Genomic DNA, 17,804 nt, shown 5'->3' with positions numbered 1-17,804 from the left:
GTCAAAGTTGGACGAGTGTAAATTCACTTGATAGTAGAAAGCCACAAAAAATAAAAACTGGCTTAGGTGGGCCGTCTTGCCCCACTCTCCCCTACACTACAAAAAAAAATTTTATTAATAAAATTTTGATTTAAATTTAATTAGATGGCTGGCGTAACTACGACGTATTTGATAATTATGATACAACTTGATCAACAAGTACAGCATAATCATAATCACCGAATATAAACTGATTATTATTTATAATTTACAATAAATTTTTATTTGAATTAGATGTGAAATTAAAGAAACTAGTTATCAGAGGACGAAAATATATTAAAGTATTTTTTTTTAAATTGATAAAAAATAATTAATATTATTAATTTAATAATGATCTCAATTGATCAAATATTAATAATGAAAAATATATTTTTATCACGGAATTTTTCCATTCTCGTGTAATAAATTACAGTAATCCACTTAACTAATTGAGCATTTCTTCTATTTATAATCTGCGATATTGACGTCGTCACGTAACTAATAAAAATTATCATAAAATACTGCAACATTAAAGTTAAGTGGAAACGTAAATTAAATATTATACGCTCTGCATAAAAATATAAATTTATAGGCTAACAAAAAATATGCGTACAAACAATAAAAGAATATTAGTATTTTTATTTTACTCGGCTATTTTCTTTACGTTCTCAATAAAATAATAATAACAAAGGCTTTAAATTGCAACTATCCGGTGTAATATACATTAATGTCGTAATATTTTGTTTATCATTTATGTTTTCATGGAAAACAACAGCAATAACTCGCTTTTTTTCAATTATTTCTTTTAAATTTTTATATTAGTTTATAAAATGAAAAATTGAAAAAAAATTATAAACTGTGAAGTTAAATCGTAAGAAAAATTTCATTAGTGCCAAAATTATTTATTAAATAATTACTTTTGTTAAATATTGACGTTTTTAAAGATATAATAAGCTCATACCGATGTTACACTCATCGAGACCTTTCATTTGAGTACCCACATCAATTTTTCATATATTTATATATATTATATATATATGTATATATGAAAAATATATCAAGAATGCATGTGGGTACTCAAATGAAAGCTCTTGATGACTGTAACATCGGGATGAGCTTATATCTTTAAAAACGTCAATATTTAAGAAAGTACAGGGCATTTTAACAAAATCTTTTAGTAGTATAGATTATAGTAATTCAACGATTAAAAGATGCAAAAAGCGTTTACAGATAAAATATACTTCACTTGAAATAAATGAAGTTATTTTCATAGTTAATCAATGAAGGAATAATTATATTAAATCGAATTATTATAGATGTTCTTTTAGAAGCCCGCATGTCTCATTGACATTAATAATAACGACTATTAGAGCGAATTTGAAGGCACAGAGAGCTTCATCATATTGGTTATTAATTATACTAGAATAAATCCACATCAAACAGACAAACGATTACGAAATTCAAGCGAACTTTATTTCCAACTCAGAGATCTTATTGAATTAATTAACGGATTAGTCTCGTTGCTGCTTGTAATAATAGTATTATTTTAGTTCGCGATTGATTGTCGATTTTCGTTGATTTCTAGTTATTTATAAATAAAAGAAATATTTTTTTATATAAAAAAATAAAAAAATTTCCGGTTGATAATCTGCAATCACTGAAATTGCTTAATATCGTTAACACCTGAGACTCAACATGCCTGAAGGTAATTGTCGCTGAAATAAATAGAACAATACTTTTGTAAAATGGATATTTATATTTTATAGGAAAATAGTGAGAGTTTTTCGCACGAACTGCGGATAAAGAAAAGACCAGATGGTTCTAAAGAAATTGTTAGTATAATTGAAATTAATTTTTATATTATCATTAATAGCACAGTGAAGTTGAAAATTAATTTTACTTTTTTAGTCGAAGAATATTTCGCTTTATTAACTGTGTGACCTGGTAAAAATAATATAAAATTAAATGACTCAATGAATTTAAATCACCAGCTGCTGCAGAAAGTAATAAAATTTTAAATTTTAATCAACGATCAATTTTTACTTAGATGTTGATAATTTGTGAATATTAATGAGCTCGTTCAAGTTTACTAAGTTTTTAGTTGGGATAAGCTTGGATTAGTCACTTTTAGTATTTAGTACAAGATCTGGCAAAGAGCTTAGTAAACTTGAACGGGCCCAATGACTTATTTAGTAATAATGATTCAGCTTGATGAACAAGTTATAAATATAAAAGACCATCACAGCAATATATGAGTCAATTGTTAATTTTATTTTATTAATTAAAATGTATGATCACACTCGCTGATTATACATTCATTGTAATATGATTTTTATTGCTATTTATCAACTTAGTTAATATATATATATTAGATTTTTTTTTTAAATACTTTTAGGAAGTTAAAGCTGTATAAAAATTGGATAAAAATTAAAATAAATTTCTGTGAAAAAGTATTTTAATCACAATATTTTCAATTAAATATATTTATCTTATTTATGCAAGTAATTAAAAACAATGGGATGTAATGATAAAAAAAATTTGATAATAAATATGAAATAAAACATTTATTTAACAAATCAACAGCGTAAAGATATCTCCAGCAGATTCTAGTCACTGATGGTGTAATCTAAATTTTACTATTTACTTTTTTTATTATTTTAATTTATCATTTTCAATTTTAATTTATTTATATTATCTACAATTTAAATCCGTTCACTCAGTCACACACGACCGCTCCCACACGAGACACCGTCGTTGACAATAAACAATAAATAATTACAATTATTACACAATTCGTTTTTAAAATTTTTTTTTGATCAAATTGGCTGCTTTTAAATTTCCTACTAATTTATTCAGGAAATATTAGCCAAATTGTTGTACTCTTTTTATTATTCAATGTTTGTCTTAATTGTACTGATACCACTGAGTGGTACAGTTATTTAATCCTAAAATTGACTAAAAATATAGCGGACGTTATCCGGGCGATGTGAGAGGTATTAGAAAATTCAAACCGAAGCCTTATTATTTATTGATCCAAGTCTAATAAATGTAACACCATTTTTTTTTTTTTTTTTTTTAAATTGTATGATATGGCCTTCGGTCATTTTCATTCTGTGCTCTCGGAGCAAATTTAGCTTCTTTTTATCAACTTACTCAGCATTACCTACTTTTATTTTTATCAAATATTATCATTTAGTTACAGTCGTTGCCATCATTGTCCTAATAGTGAACTTCATTAATCAAACAGCGTGTTTGTATAGAAGGCACCCATGTCAAAGCGGTCCACAGCGTCATTATTTTTAAATTATTATTATACAAACTGACAAACTTTTATTAAAACTTAAAATCATATCCTTCGCTGGGTAATTAAATTTAATATAATTAAATAAAATTTCATTTGTTAATTAATTAGTTCTTTTTACAATTCTCAATGCAAAATAAAAGTTATTCGCATTTTATTTTATATTATTCAAAGTTTAAAAACCTCGTTTTAATTACGGCGTTAATTAAATTAAATAAATTCTCATTAAACATTTACTGTATCGAGTTACTTGATTTTTTCCCCTTTTTATAAGTAATTTTTAATTTTTTTTTTTTTTTTTTTTAATTTATATTTATTTTTTAATCAGCAGTGTTTTAAAAGTTCCCGCGAGTCCGCAATGTGAAAAAATATTCATCTGTGTGGCTTTGTCTTTTTTTTTTAAATTTATTTTTTGGTTTGTTTGTTTGTTTATTTGTTTATTTGTTGTTGTTTATTTTGTTTTATTAATTTAATTTTATTTAGACAGGAGCACTCGGCCGGCGGAATAATCCCGACAGAACCGAACAAAGGTCACTTTCTCGGTGTGGACGTTCCTCGTAGGAGGAAGACGTCAGTTCTATCCACGGTCAATCCTCCTCATAATCCTCGGACGATTCTGTAGACGAGGATATAAGTGCTGTCGATAAACTCGGAGCATTTGCCGTTGAACATGGAAAAGTTGTTTGTGATTGTTGTAGACGTAACCTTTGTGAGTTCCAGTACTCTGGCAACGAATGCGAACCATTGTTATTTACTTTTTCTTTGTGTATTGACTCTGCAGAACTTAGCTCCATCATTGATCCTCGTCGTTTAACTTTACTCAATTTATCTACAAGGCCAAATTATTTTTTTCCTTTTTGTAACCTTTTTTTTTTTTTTTTTTTTTTTATATTTTTCTCTTTATTTAAGCCATTGATCTACTTTATTACTATAATACAAAGTTTAACGTTTATCTTCCACAGAAAATAAACGTAAATAATACTAAATGTATATATGTGTATATATAAGTTATTACCTGCAGTTCTCGGTGAAAAAGTTCCATTTGTAAAACCCATCCCCGCGAATTCATCACTCTCATCCAGATCCCGGTAACACGCGAGGTCTGGACTTCCACCGCTGTCTTTGCGAAAGAGACCAATAACGGATTGTACTTTTGGTTGCTCTATTCCACCCAAAAATGTCGCTGACGGCGAGCTGTAAGCCAGGTATTCTTTGTTAGAACACCAAGCCGGGAATTCATTTTGTTTAACCGGCCTTGCAGAATCATCGTAATCATCCTCGCGTTTCCATGGTAACATTGTTTCAGTGGCTGTTGGTGTTGTTACTCTAAATGACTCGCCTAAAATTACAACACGAAAAAAATTAAATAATAGAAATTACAATCTAGTTATGGTAAAAATTTTTACCATCAACCCGATAGTAATAAGTACTATCTAGATGATTGTAGAAATCAAATAGAATTTAAATATCAGCGTTTAAAAACCGCGGTCAAAAACGTAAATATATACGGAAAGAAAAATATAGATATTATTCTTGTAAATTTATGGGGTTATTTCCGATACTGACTATAGGAACGATTACTATGATTATGGGAATGATGGCCATAATATTTAGAAGTGTTCCTAAAATTTATAAGATTGTTTCCAATAATTATGGAAATAGTTCCCATACAAATTATGGGAGTGCTTCATATATTTAGAGGAATTGTTCCCATAATTTATGGGAGCCGTGACATGTAAACTATAAATAAATAAAATTTTGCTTTGTTAAATAATGACTTTTGTTAAATTGCACTTTACTTTTTTAAATATTGACGTTTTTAAAGATATAAACTCATCCCAATGTTACACTCATCAAGAGCTTTCATTTGAGTACCCACATGCATTTTGATATATTTTTCATATATTTATATATATAATATATATAAATATATGAAAAATTGATGTGGGTACTTAAATGAAAGGTCTTGATAAGTGTAAGATCGAGATGAGCTTAGATCTTTAAAAATGTCAATGGTTCACGAGATACAAGCTCATTTCTTAATTATATATCTAGAGACAGAGCATTTTTGAATGCAGACTAAATACTAATCATAATAAATTGACTATCGCTGAGAATGGTATAAAACATTGAAAAGGCACAAATTCAAGTCAATACCTTTGCAGTGATAATAATATTTACTATCCTTGATAGTAAATATTACCATCCTGCTTGTAACTAGTACTAAAAAAAATGGTAACTGTTATCATAAAAAAATAATAACACTAACCATCTTTGCATTAAAAAATGTTTTAATCATCCTAGATGATTAGAGTCATAAATTTAGTATAATAAACTCAATCATTTAATTTTCTCCGTGAATAATAAATAACTTTTACGGTGAGTAAATCCGTGATATTAAATTAATAGATAATAAATAATAGTATACCTTCAGATTCACCACGATGTCGTCGCATCATCCCGCATTCTGTGTTGTCATCATCATCAGTATCATCATCACTGTGGCCATTATCACATCGTGAACCCTCGCCGTATTGATTAGAATCTACACAGAATCCAATACCATTTACCATTACCAGCGGAAGCTCGTTTGATATTTAGTACGTGTATACAACTAATAAAATTTTTTATTATCGGATCGTGTATCGAAATTGTTGTTACTAAACAGGTTATTACCTGAAGTTCGAGCTGTAAAAGTAATCGCTGAATCCCAATCTGGATCACGTGTTGGTTTACCTTCTTCTTCGTCTTCAAGTTTGTACAAATCACCATCTATATAATCTGAAATAATTAGATAAAAAGAACAAACAAAAAAAAGAGGAGGAATAAAAAAAAAAAAAAAAAAAAAAACTCGGGAATCAAGGATTGTAATAAAAATGATGATTAATAAGGATCATCACTTTTCTTATACATCGTATAAATACCTGGAGAAAATAGCTTGGTTGAACCATTTTGCTGCTGAAGCTCAGGAAAACTCACGTGATTTTGCTTACTACCGTCCTGTATAAACGCCAATAAATTTATAAAAATAACAGTGAGAAAAATATTATTTACGGAGTATGAAACAAAATTTTTCGTTATCTTTTGTATTACTCTGTTTTAGTAATAAAATAAAATAAAATAAAATAGCCCGAATCTTGGATAGTAAAAAAGTTCATAATGAATTACTAAAGTTGATAGTTAAGACGGTACTATAATACGAGGGTGTAAATTACAGTGACAAGGTTTAATAATAAATAAAACCATAATGTGTTATATGATAATGATAACGAACATCTTTGTTCCATGTGTTGTTAATAAATTACTAGAGTTAGTACTTAACAGCTTGTATATAAATATAAATACAGTAAAATGATATATTATAAACAATAACAATAACTGTGATGTTTATAATAAAAAATAAAATAATTAATGAGGAATCCTATGGAACAAGCTTACCTTGAGTATTTTTTTACTGCGTTTGTGTCGGTGTTTGTGCTCACCCATCATCCGACGAATGTTCATGTGCATTTTATAATTGACTTGTGTTGATAAATCACGATCGTTAACTGCGTGACGACTGTAGCTCAGTCGGCGATGCTGAAACACGTAAGTCTAGCCGAATGTGTTCAATATAAATGAAGGATTAGTCTTACACATAACGTACCAATGACACAGATAAAACAAATAAAGACAGTTAGACAGTTAGAAGTTCAGATATGTCAAAAAATAACAAGATATAAGTTAAGAATAAGAATAAAGTTTAATAAATGAGACAAGACTGATAAAATAAATATAAATAAATTTACCCCAGTTGACAAGCTTACCCGTTTGTACGGCTTGCAGAGTTCTTCAGCAAGCAAGTGATGGATCTTAGCGTCTGTCAAGTCTTTCTTTGAGGGGTAGTACTCGAGTTCCTGCAGGTCAATGTTCCACCCAGCCTCGAGTTGACTGCAACTTGGACTTGAATGAACAAAAGGAAAATTACTGGAACATGTACTTCCCTTAGCTAATAACGGTGTCACACGGTGTTGACTTATTTTCAATTTCTTCTGGACTGCCCACCTTGAATTAAATTGTCCAGGATTGCTGTAGTTTCGGAATATCGCTGACATGCTCTCGGTCCCGCTTATATTTCCGATTGTTGAGGCATTTCTTCTTATGTAATCCATTGCATCTTTCATCGCGAGCTTAGAATATGTTTCCAATATTTTTGGCTCAGCACCGTAGTGATTTCGCACCAAGTACGGACGTATAAATTTATTATCGAACCTTTTGAATCTGTTAAAGGTTAATATACACATACATACATATATGTATTGAATAACAAGGCCGAAAATAGTTAACAAATTTATTTAATTATTACTAGATGACCTACTTATCCCTTAAATGATAATTTCCATGTTTTCCGAGAATGTCCTCGACACCAGCCATTATATGATCCATTATCTAAAATATAACGAATTTTATTAAATTCATTTATTATATATTGCATAGCAATCAAATAGCCCTGTTTAAAAATATTTTTTATTTATTTATTTATTTATTTATTTATTTAAGGCAGTACAGTTATAAAAGCAATATTTTAAAAAGTCCTCGAAACTTTGAATATAAATCATTAAATGCATAATCATATGCTGTTAAAATTTGAACTAATTTGAGATAATTGCAATTGAAAATGATGACACTGAAGTTGACAGATATAAAAATTTTTTTGATATTTACAGCAATTAAATTATTATAAAAAAAATTAAATTAAAAAGTTTCACCTATAAAAATTAATAAAAAATACCAGTGAAAATTTTTAGAAGCATTTTTTTTATTGTAATTGATTTATTAAAATTAAATTTTTAAAAAATGAAAATTATTTACCGCGTAATTTTCAAAATTAATTAAAATAAATTTCACTTTTCAAATTTCAAAAACAATCAAAAATTTTAGAAATGTAATCAGTTATTTATAATAAAAAAAAAAAAAAATGAGGTGAAATAATAGTAAGCAAGAAATTTTAAGATGAGTGTCTGACTAAATTTAGATTTAATGCTCTGCAAATCACTCCAAATTTTAACGATCGGAGTCATCATCAGTGAATTTATTGGAAAAAGTTAAAAAAAAGTCGCTCTATGCAAATTATATTTCTATAGATTTATACATGATAATCAAATTAGACGATGTTAAATAATTTTTAATTTTTTTCCGACAATTAAACTTTAAAAAAATTGCAAGGATAATTTTTTTAATTTTTTTAATAAAAAAAATTATGAAAATGTTTAAATGTTGTCTTTATTTTTATGATATATACTGAAAAATTGAAATTATTGAAAAAAAATTAAAATCTCGTGATAGAAACTTTTTTTCAATAAATATTTTTAAACAGAGAGATATCAAGATTTAATAGAATAACTTACTCTCTCGTGTATCCTTTCATTCATGGTCGGTTTCCGTCTCTCGGCTCTTTTAACATTTAATATTTTTACCAATGGCTTAATTGTTATACCCTTAAAAAAAAAAAAAAAAAAAAAAAAAAAAGCAATAAAGTCAAAATAGCCGATATCAATAGCCTTTCAGTTATCGCCAATTAAATCGATAGAACAATAACCACTTAACAGTGATTGGTTCAGTGACCAATTGTGCGATATTCTGCTACACTAACAACTGTATTTAAATATTTGACTGTTTTAGTCCGTTACAAAGTTTAAATCTGTTTATTAACCTGAATGAAAACAGTGAAATAAATTACGGCGATAGTTGTTGTTACAAACATCGGCTGGAGAGGCACGTGTTTCGGGTCGATGAGAAGAACCAAGGCGAATGCCACGGCCCCACGCAACCCTCCGTACGACATCACGAACTTTTCTACCTTGTCCAGTTTATGCAGCCGGAATCGATTAGCCACTGCCGTGAGTACCATTACGCCTGTGAATAATAGCAAAAATAATATTAAATAAAAATAATAATAGAATAAAATGAAATAAAATAAAATTCGGTCGTCCGAAAATCAATAAACGTCTAAATAATGGATTATATAATTTAATGGCGAGTAGTAGGTACTATTTCACGCAAACTGAATAAATATAATTATTTATAGAGTAGTATGTTTATTCGCGACTCACCGACAATCCGATAGACTGAACACAGTACAATAGTCATAACGACAAACCACGTATTCCAATCATGCCTGTTATTTACTGTCGCAACACCCAGAAACATAAATATAATTGTCTCAGAGCTACTTGACAGCATCTTCATAGTGTATTTGACAGTGGTGTGAGATTTGTGGGAGATATTAGCTTCAACGTAATTTTTCATCGTTATACCGCAGAAAGTAATGCTGAAAAAGGGTAAAAATAACACACATTATATTATACTGTTGATTGAATTTTTATCCAGTTACTTATTATCTACGATCGATGGCCTATAGCCCTCGAATCCTCATTGTTATGTATGTGCATGTAAATAAAGATAGGATGGTGGATGAGCTTTTATGTACGTCGATATATACATATACAAAACAGGTATTAAAGTGTTGACAAGTTATTTGTATATACTCACGCGAGGATTCCAGACATGTGAAATATCTCAGCATTGAGGTAAGCCAGATAGGCCATGACGAATATAAAGATCGGCTCGATCACGCGTACTTGATTGGTAAAACGTGTTACGAACCCGGTAGCTAAGCCCCATATTACACCAATTATTGTTCCGCCGATGGCTACAACTAAAAACGATCCTAGTCCTGATAGTAGATCCATGTATGTTATTTTTGATGGACCCATTTCGCTGTATGTTTCGAACATATGGTACAACACCTGGAATAATAATGGATGCGACTTAAAATATTTATCAGTTATTTTAAAATTTATGCATTGATTGATTTTCATTTAATGAAGTCGGATTAACCACCTCGAGAAACTCGAGTGGTTTTTTTAATTTATTTTTCATTTTGTAATGCCAATCAATTTTTTAATTCTTAATAAGAAGCTGAGATGTGGAAGATAAAAATATCTTCGTTAATATTACAAATTGTTCAAGCAGAGAACAAACTTTTTGTAAAAGTATAATTTATTAATCCTCCTGTGTTGTGTTGATCATCAATAAAATACATTCTTTAATTAAGTACTTATTTCAAATTCACTCTATTAATTAATTTTATTGATTTATTCTATTAAAATTTTTATTTTTTATGATCAAGGTATTGTTAGTTAATCATTGAACATTTTTAAATTCATCTCATAAATTAAATTTACTGTTTGAATTTTAATAGAAATATTTTTGTAAAATATTGTTAGGAATTTATTACATTTTGTTAGAAAAGAAGACTAAATTTTTGTTAATTAAGAAAATAATCATTTGATATTTTTTAAGTTTAAGACATCTTGATAATATTGACACTATTTATTATCGCAAATCTAAATTTATAATTATTTATAAAAATTCAAGAGAACGAAATTGGGAGTAAAAACTGATGTAAAGTTAAAAATTGTTTTATTAAAAAAATAAAACATGGTAATTAGTCACAGGTGGGATCAACTCTATTTTGGGCCATAACTAAGTAAAAAATTAATATTTTCAATTTTTTTTTTTTTTTTTTTTTTCCCGGCGCATCTATGATAAAAAATGTGAAAATTTTGGCTCTCATGATTTTAGAGAAAATTTCTATTTTGTCTTTTTTTGATATATATTTTTTTGGAAAAAAGTTAAATATAAAAATTTTCTAAAAAATTTATAAATTTTTTAAAAAATTTGTGAAATTGCGATTATCAACTTTTTTTTTTAATAGTTTATTTTTTTATGTATTTTTCCAAAAAAAATTTATCAATAAAATCAAAAATAAATTTTCTTCAAAAAAATTAAAATTAAAACGGTTTACCCCACATTTTACAAATTCGAAAATAATGCTGTGAAGCGAGAAAGAATAGGAGTTACGGATAATTATTACGTGAAGCGTTCCAACATTCACGTATTTACCCCACTTGTAAATATTTACCAAAAACAAATTTAAATTTAAGCTTAGGGAAGCAATTGACATCTAGTTTTACGGCAAAAGAAGACGATATTTTTGACATATTTCACACTAATTTCTAATTGAAAGTACAATATATTATAAAAATATAAAACAGTATTAGACCATGTGGTATTTTCAAGTAGATATAACCCAATATTAATAAATTCATAAATAATCTAACACCTGTCAATTAAAAGGCATTACAACACAACCTAGTTTTTATTTGAAACACATAACAATAATATTAGTTTTAATGATGTGAATATCTGAGTATGATACAAAGTTTACAATTCGGTATGTCTTTGATGTCTGTCTACGTCAGAGACATATACAGTGAATAGATGATTTGCAAATTGTGAATTGGTTCTTCAGTAAGTAGGTCACATTAATAACTTACTTGAGGAATATAATCGGGTACTATTGTCATTTGATGTTTTGAATATGTTCATGTTGAGGTGATGTACTAGATAATGGGATAATAATGAGATGATGATAATAATAATAATAAAATTTTTAGTACTTACAACAGTGACAGCATCATTTAACAAGCTTTCTCCAAAGACAACGATGTAAAGAATTTCATTGACGTGAATTTCTTCAAAGACAGCAAGCACTGCGACTGGATCAACAGCGCTTATTAGTGCAGAAAAAAGGAACATGTCAAGAAGTGGTGTTGTAAAACCAAAAAGACCACTCTTTCCTAAAACCCAGAGTGTTGCACCTAAATTTAAAAGCAGAGAAGAAAAAAAAACGTTTGTTAACCCATGAATATTTAAAAACAAGAATGCATAATTTAAAATGTTAGCAATTATTTTGAAATTTTCTTTGACACGGGGATTATGCTGAGCATTTGGATTTTAAAATTTACTTTTAAATAGATGTTTAACAAAAAAACAAAATAATAAGTATCATATACTCTTGACTCGTGACATTTAATGTTTCCTGTTGTTTTTATTATTATTTTTTTTTTTTTCCTATTTTACCAACAAAGCTTTCGTAACTTTAAATTAACTTCAAAGGTAAATAAATTATAAAGCTGATGTTGGTGAAGCACGATCAATATATCTGTTGAACTTGGTTTCAGCTGTAAAGTCGTAGGGAAACAAATTAAACCAAGCAGTAAGTGTGTCAAGCAAAAAAAAAAATAAAATTTATAAAGAAAAGAATAAAACAATTATTATTTTTTTCTATTATTATATCGATAGTGAAAAAATTTTATAAATATAAACGTAAAACCACGAACAATGTAAAAAGTAAATTGAATTTAGATCCAATCTTGTTTCTGCTCATTCACACGATGAAAACAAAAACATCAAGGACATGTTTACACAGAAAGTAGAGATAAAAATGAATATGTAAGGTGATAACAGAAAATAGAAAAAATATTTGAATTAAAATGAGCATGCATTTTGCATTTCGCAACAATAGCATTACAGAGGATGATTTTTTTGTAAAGCCTAGAAATCCTGAAAAGACTGACATAAATAATTTAGATTTCAAAACTTATTTTTATATTCAATTTTGCTGTGTCTGTTATGAAATACCGGTGCTTTAAACTAAACGGCAATATTTCAAATAAATCAAGTTCTGGAAATGACAAATTCTTGATTACGGATAAATTTTAAATATATTACATTAAATTTGTTTCCTTACCTATCGACAGAGTATTGAATATCGTTCCAATAACAGCGAATAACAAGATGGTTCCCAAGTGGTCGAAGAACAATCGGTTGGGCATAAAATAACCAGCATCAAGTATTATAGGAGGAAGCATATAGAGGAAGAATGTATCCGGTGTAAGTGGTGATACATGTACGCTGCTTGCATGAAACAGCAGGACACCAATAACAACTCCCACGACAATAAGTAGACAGGATTCGGGAAACATCTTGCTGAATTTGGGCGCCATGTGAAAACCTATTCGTAAAAAAATTTATTATTTATTTTTTTATTATATTTATATTTATATTAAGTAAAATTATGTTTCAGGGCCATGAATAATACACAGAAAAAAAAGAAGTCTTGAGTCAAGTGTAAATTTTCTTAAATCAAGAAAATCTTAAGGAAGACTGAAAATTTTTTAAATAAAATTAAAATTTTTGGAACGAAGTTAAATTTTTTTTAAGCCAAGAAAATTTCTTCTTGCTCCAAAATAACTTCATTCAGTCTTCCTTATAATTTTCTTAGTTCAAGAATTTTTTTTTCTGTGTACTGATTGAAAAGAATTTAAATTTAATCATTTTTAATTTTTTTCAATCAATATTTTTAAACAGTCGGATGTAAATTATACGATAAAGAAAAAGAAGACGTATATATGACTAAAAATCTACTTGAAAGTTGATAAAGCACAGCAATGGCACATTGTTTTCATGAATATGCAGCAATTCGTGCCGACAGTCAAGGCTAGACTAATACAGAGACGAAGGGTAAATAAAATCCAGCAACCAGGTCTTGACCTTTTACACGCCACAAGATTCAGGGTGCGGTTTTATTTGTTGATTTAAAAACAGGCAAGAAGCCACAACAGGAGTTAAATTTTTGAAAAAGCTGCTCCAGAGGTAGATAATAAAACGCTTTACGGCTTATTCAGTAGTGGGCTATAGACTTAATCTTGTTTCGCAACTATATCTATCGTAACTAATAACAGCCATCACGAGCTCAATTAAACTTCAAGTGCTTCGGCCCCTTGAGTCTTGTGAGCGATGAGTTATTACTTTTGTAATTGCAGAGAATGTAAACGTCTAATCATATATTAAAGTACAACATAAATAAAATAAAATAAAATAAAAGGCAGAGAGCAAGAGCGTAAACTCTTCAAGATTTATCCAGATGATTACTCACCAATCTTAGCAAGGCTGGCGAAGAATATCCAGATCCCAATAATGAAAGGAGTTTCAACTCGATGAAACTCAACGCTAAATACTTTGTACTCTCGCTTCTTGGCGTGCCCACCAAAATTAGCATTCCCATTTGAATTTTGATTAGAATTAGCATCATCACCACCGACAATACCGCTGTCGTCACCGCTCTCTAGATTGCGAAGCGATTCGTCGAGGAAAGTGCGATCGATGGGTCCCATGGGTCCAAAGCTCTTCCCAGGATACGGTTTTCCCAAATCCTGAGGAAGATCATGATTATCAGCACTGGGCCCGTGCATTGGCAGTACTTGGATCACCGAGCCATCATTATTATCATCCCCGGAGGAGCCCAGTCGTCTGGTATCGTCGTACGAGCGTGCTGCGCAATACAGCACATCACTCGCAAACAATAACAACACCAGTGTCAAAACACACCGAGTACTCTTTTGATGGGTTGCCATTTTATTTTTCACGTGGGTTGTTGGGGTATGCGCAGCATACGCTCCCAGGCAGTGGACAACTATTCACTCATCATCTTCTTGGTAATTTATTAATTTATTAAATTCTTATCCTTTATTTTATTACTTCATTTAAATTAATTATTTATAAATTTGTCAATTATTTTATCGAGTTAGTTATTTTAAATAAATTAAAAATAACTAATATATATTTATTTTCTTACAATTTAGGAGCGACACGCAAGAATAACTCAAGAAAATCACTGATGAAGAAATATGTGTTTAATATTAGATAAAAATAATTCAGATATAACAAGTGACGCGTAAGCGACGCTCTTTAAACGTCGCTGCGTCTTCGTTCTCCTCTTCAGTACTTGATGATGATGATGATAATACTGAAGAGCCAGATGACTCGATAATAATTCGACGAGACTGTTTCCTCGATGCAAGACCCTTCGGTTTCATGGTAATCGTACACCCACTAAACGCATGTGATCTTTTTTATTCGTATTTAAAAGCTCCAACAACCCCCGAGTCACTTTGTAACGACCATCACCACTGCTGCGGCAAGTGCTGTTACTACTCTCCTAGTTATACTGAAGCAATAACTGTTTATCATACAGAAGCTGCTGATGGAGTCATTTTTATCACGATTACATAATTATTTTGATTTTAATTTTAGAACTATTAAAATACAGTGCAAGGAGGCACCGAGGTGATTATTATTGTGTAAATAAATAAATGAAAAACCCGTAAATAAGAATCGGTGCCGACGGGTTGCGCGGCGCCACTGAGGCTTCTCTTCTTCTTCAACTCGAGCTTGTTCACAGCTGATCGTCGATTAAACCCGCGCAGGCGTTCATCTACACGGAAAATCAGCTTTTGTGTACATACACGAACACATTGAACGTTGTATGTATTAACAATATGAATAACAGTGGACACCCTCGCCTCCTTGATCCCCTAGAAGATCTAGACTGCTGAACACCCCTGCCGAGGGTCGGCTGGGCTCGATCGCGCATGTCTGCCCGTCTACCCTCTTTTCACCCCTGCGACTTTCCACACCAGACGTCGTTATGTTGCCGTGTTACCTTCATCGTCCTCGTCATCGTTGGTGTAGTGGTATCGACGTCGACGTATATTGTATCGTCAGACCGTCTCCACACTTCTACCAGCCAATACAACAGACACGCGTATACCGTTATAGTTATATCAGCTTTTGCTCAACACAATCTGATGTAGGACCTCCATTACTGTGCAGAAGATGGATAAGAGATGAACACCCTCCAGGAAAAAACGCAGATGAAATAGCATTCAAGCTCACTTCTGCTGGAGAGAGAAGACATATGTATATCTATCGATCTTTTCTCGGCAATCAAAGGGTCGCTGGCTTGATTTTATCCATTTCCATTTTATTTCTTACCATCGTTGATGCTTTAAGATTTATTTGGATTTAATTTGGTTATATTTGATAAATTTATTAACGTTTTCTGATAAATTTTTATTTACAGATAAGATCGAGATAACGAATCATTTCTTCAAGCGCTTTTGTATTGATTTAATATTTATTGTTATTAATCAATCAAGATTGATTTAAGTAGAAAGAAAGAAAACAATTATTGAAAATTATTTTTTTTTTTTTTATTAGAAAGGTCTATTGAAAATGTAAATTAATAATATTGAGATTGAAGCTTTAAATTTTGCTGAGTAATATTTTAAAAACCATTAGGTATTACGTGAGTCTACAACAGTTGTATATATTTGTTAATAAAATTGAATTGAATGAAATATTGTAGATCGCATTTTCTAGGGTACATCAATTGATGAGAATTCAGTCCAATGGTTATACATAAAAAAAAAAAACAATATCAAACGCAGCGATTTTAATGATACTTTTACTTTTTCATAATTTAAATATATAAATAGAGAAAAAAGTAGAGAAGAAACTATAGTTGAAATTTTTAGAGAAATAAGTGAAGATGACTTGATATATTTTCACCAAAAAATATATATTTTTTTCTTTATTTTATAAATAAACTAGTACTGAAAACATATTTGAAACGGATGTGTGGGTGCATGTATGTGTGTGCAAACATGTAAACATCTTATAACTTTGTGACGAAGTATCTGATCGAAAAGCGGTTTGAGGTATCTGAAAGGGTTTCCTTAAACTTAGATTCTCTGGAAATTGAGACCGAATTAACACAGTAGATTCTGAGAAAACCTCAAAAATTCAAGTTGTTTTAATTTTCGAAAAATGGTTTTTTTAGATTTAATTAAAAACTTCTGTTTTGATCAATTCTATGATCTAATCAGCTCTTCTATTCAAAAAATGACGTCGATTGATGTAAACTGCAACAGAATCGGTTGATTTGTTCGAAAGATATTATTATCGAAAAAAAATTCGAGAAAGTGTTTTTTTTAAAAGAACTTTAAAAATTTTTGTCAAATTAATGTTTTTGTTAAGATTAAAAAAATGTGTCGATTTCTGCAAGCCGGGACGTTTTGCATTTAAAATTAGCGGGAAGTTGCAGGAATGGCCTGTAGGGTCAACCGTTTTAATAATTTTTTTTTAATTTGTTAAGAAAAGTCGTAAAAATTACTGTCTGGTAATTTTAGTACCATAAAGAAATATCGTATCAAATAAATATGTTTTATTATAAGAAAACTTTGTTAAATTGATGATAAATAAAACGTGGTTCAAAAGAAAACCACAAAGATCATTTTGAATTAAGTAAAAAAATTAATTTTAATCAAGGACAATTTCTCAATTTAATCAACTTAGTTTTTTATTATTATACAAGTATTTATTTGAGAGTAAACAGAGGTTGAATAAATGTATTCAATAATGTTCTTGAAGGAGTTAATAAATCCTCATAACTTGAACATATATAGCACTAGTAATGCATTAAACTTAAACTCGTATTTAAGTTAAAAGTTATACCAAAATTTAGTATTATTTATATTGAAATAAATTTATAATTTGATCATCAATTGTAGCGTGCTCTGCAATTGGACGGATGATTTATGTTTAGCATACTTATGATTATAGACTAAAAAAGTAGTATGTATATGAGTATGATTGATGATATACTTTTGTTGTATGGTTATTATTATGACAAGTATTGTGCGGTATAGGGTATGGTATGGTAGGGTAAGGTATGAGGTATATCGTGTGATATAGA

At 29.5% G+C, this 17,804-nt stretch overlaps 1 protein-coding gene across 5 annotated transcripts; it reads right to left on the bottom strand.

The window, feature by feature from the left end:
• Positions 1 to 2,649: 2,649 nt before the first annotated feature.
• On the bottom strand, positions 2,650 to 15,458 carry Nhe2 (Na[+]/H[+] hydrogen exchanger 2). Of its 5 annotated transcripts, none has more exons than XM_074237784.1 (16): positions 14,145 to 15,433; positions 12,957 to 13,220; positions 11,828 to 12,024; positions 9,851 to 10,107; positions 9,412 to 9,629; positions 9,012 to 9,214; positions 8,707 to 8,796; positions 7,677 to 7,747; positions 7,364 to 7,579; positions 7,126 to 7,261; positions 6,758 to 6,913; positions 6,244 to 6,319; positions 5,996 to 6,100; positions 5,748 to 5,864; positions 4,335 to 4,658; positions 2,650 to 4,148 (listed from the first exon to the last, which is right to left on the bottom strand). In XM_074237784.1, exons 1-16 carry the CDS (start codon positions 14,620 to 14,622, stop codon positions 3,907 to 3,909), a joined length of 3,150 nt encoding a protein of 1,049 aa, XP_074093885.1. In that variant the 5' UTR covers positions 14,623 to 15,433; the 3' UTR covers positions 2,650 to 3,906. The 5 variants fall into 5 exon arrangements, with proteins under 5 accessions (XP_074093885.1, XP_074093894.1, XP_074093869.1 ...); XM_074237793.1 differs by having other exon boundaries at positions 6,758 to 6,898; positions 14,145 to 15,432; XM_074237768.1 differs by having other exon boundaries at positions 5,996 to 6,091; positions 7,126 to 7,579; positions 14,145 to 15,458.
• Between the last annotated feature and the right edge of the window lie 2,346 nt (positions 15,459 to 17,804).

The sequence above is a fragment of the Cotesia typhae genome, unplaced genomic scaffold, assembly GCF_013202065.1.
Source record: "Cotesia typhae breed Kobodo isofemale line unplaced genomic scaffold, CoteBio_Ctyphae contig_11, whole genome shotgun sequence".
Classification (NCBI taxonomy): Eukaryota; Metazoa; Arthropoda; class Insecta; order Hymenoptera; family Braconidae; genus Cotesia; species Cotesia typhae.
Note: the sequence above shows the minus strand (reverse complement) of the source record. Positions and strands in the feature narration are given on the sequence as shown.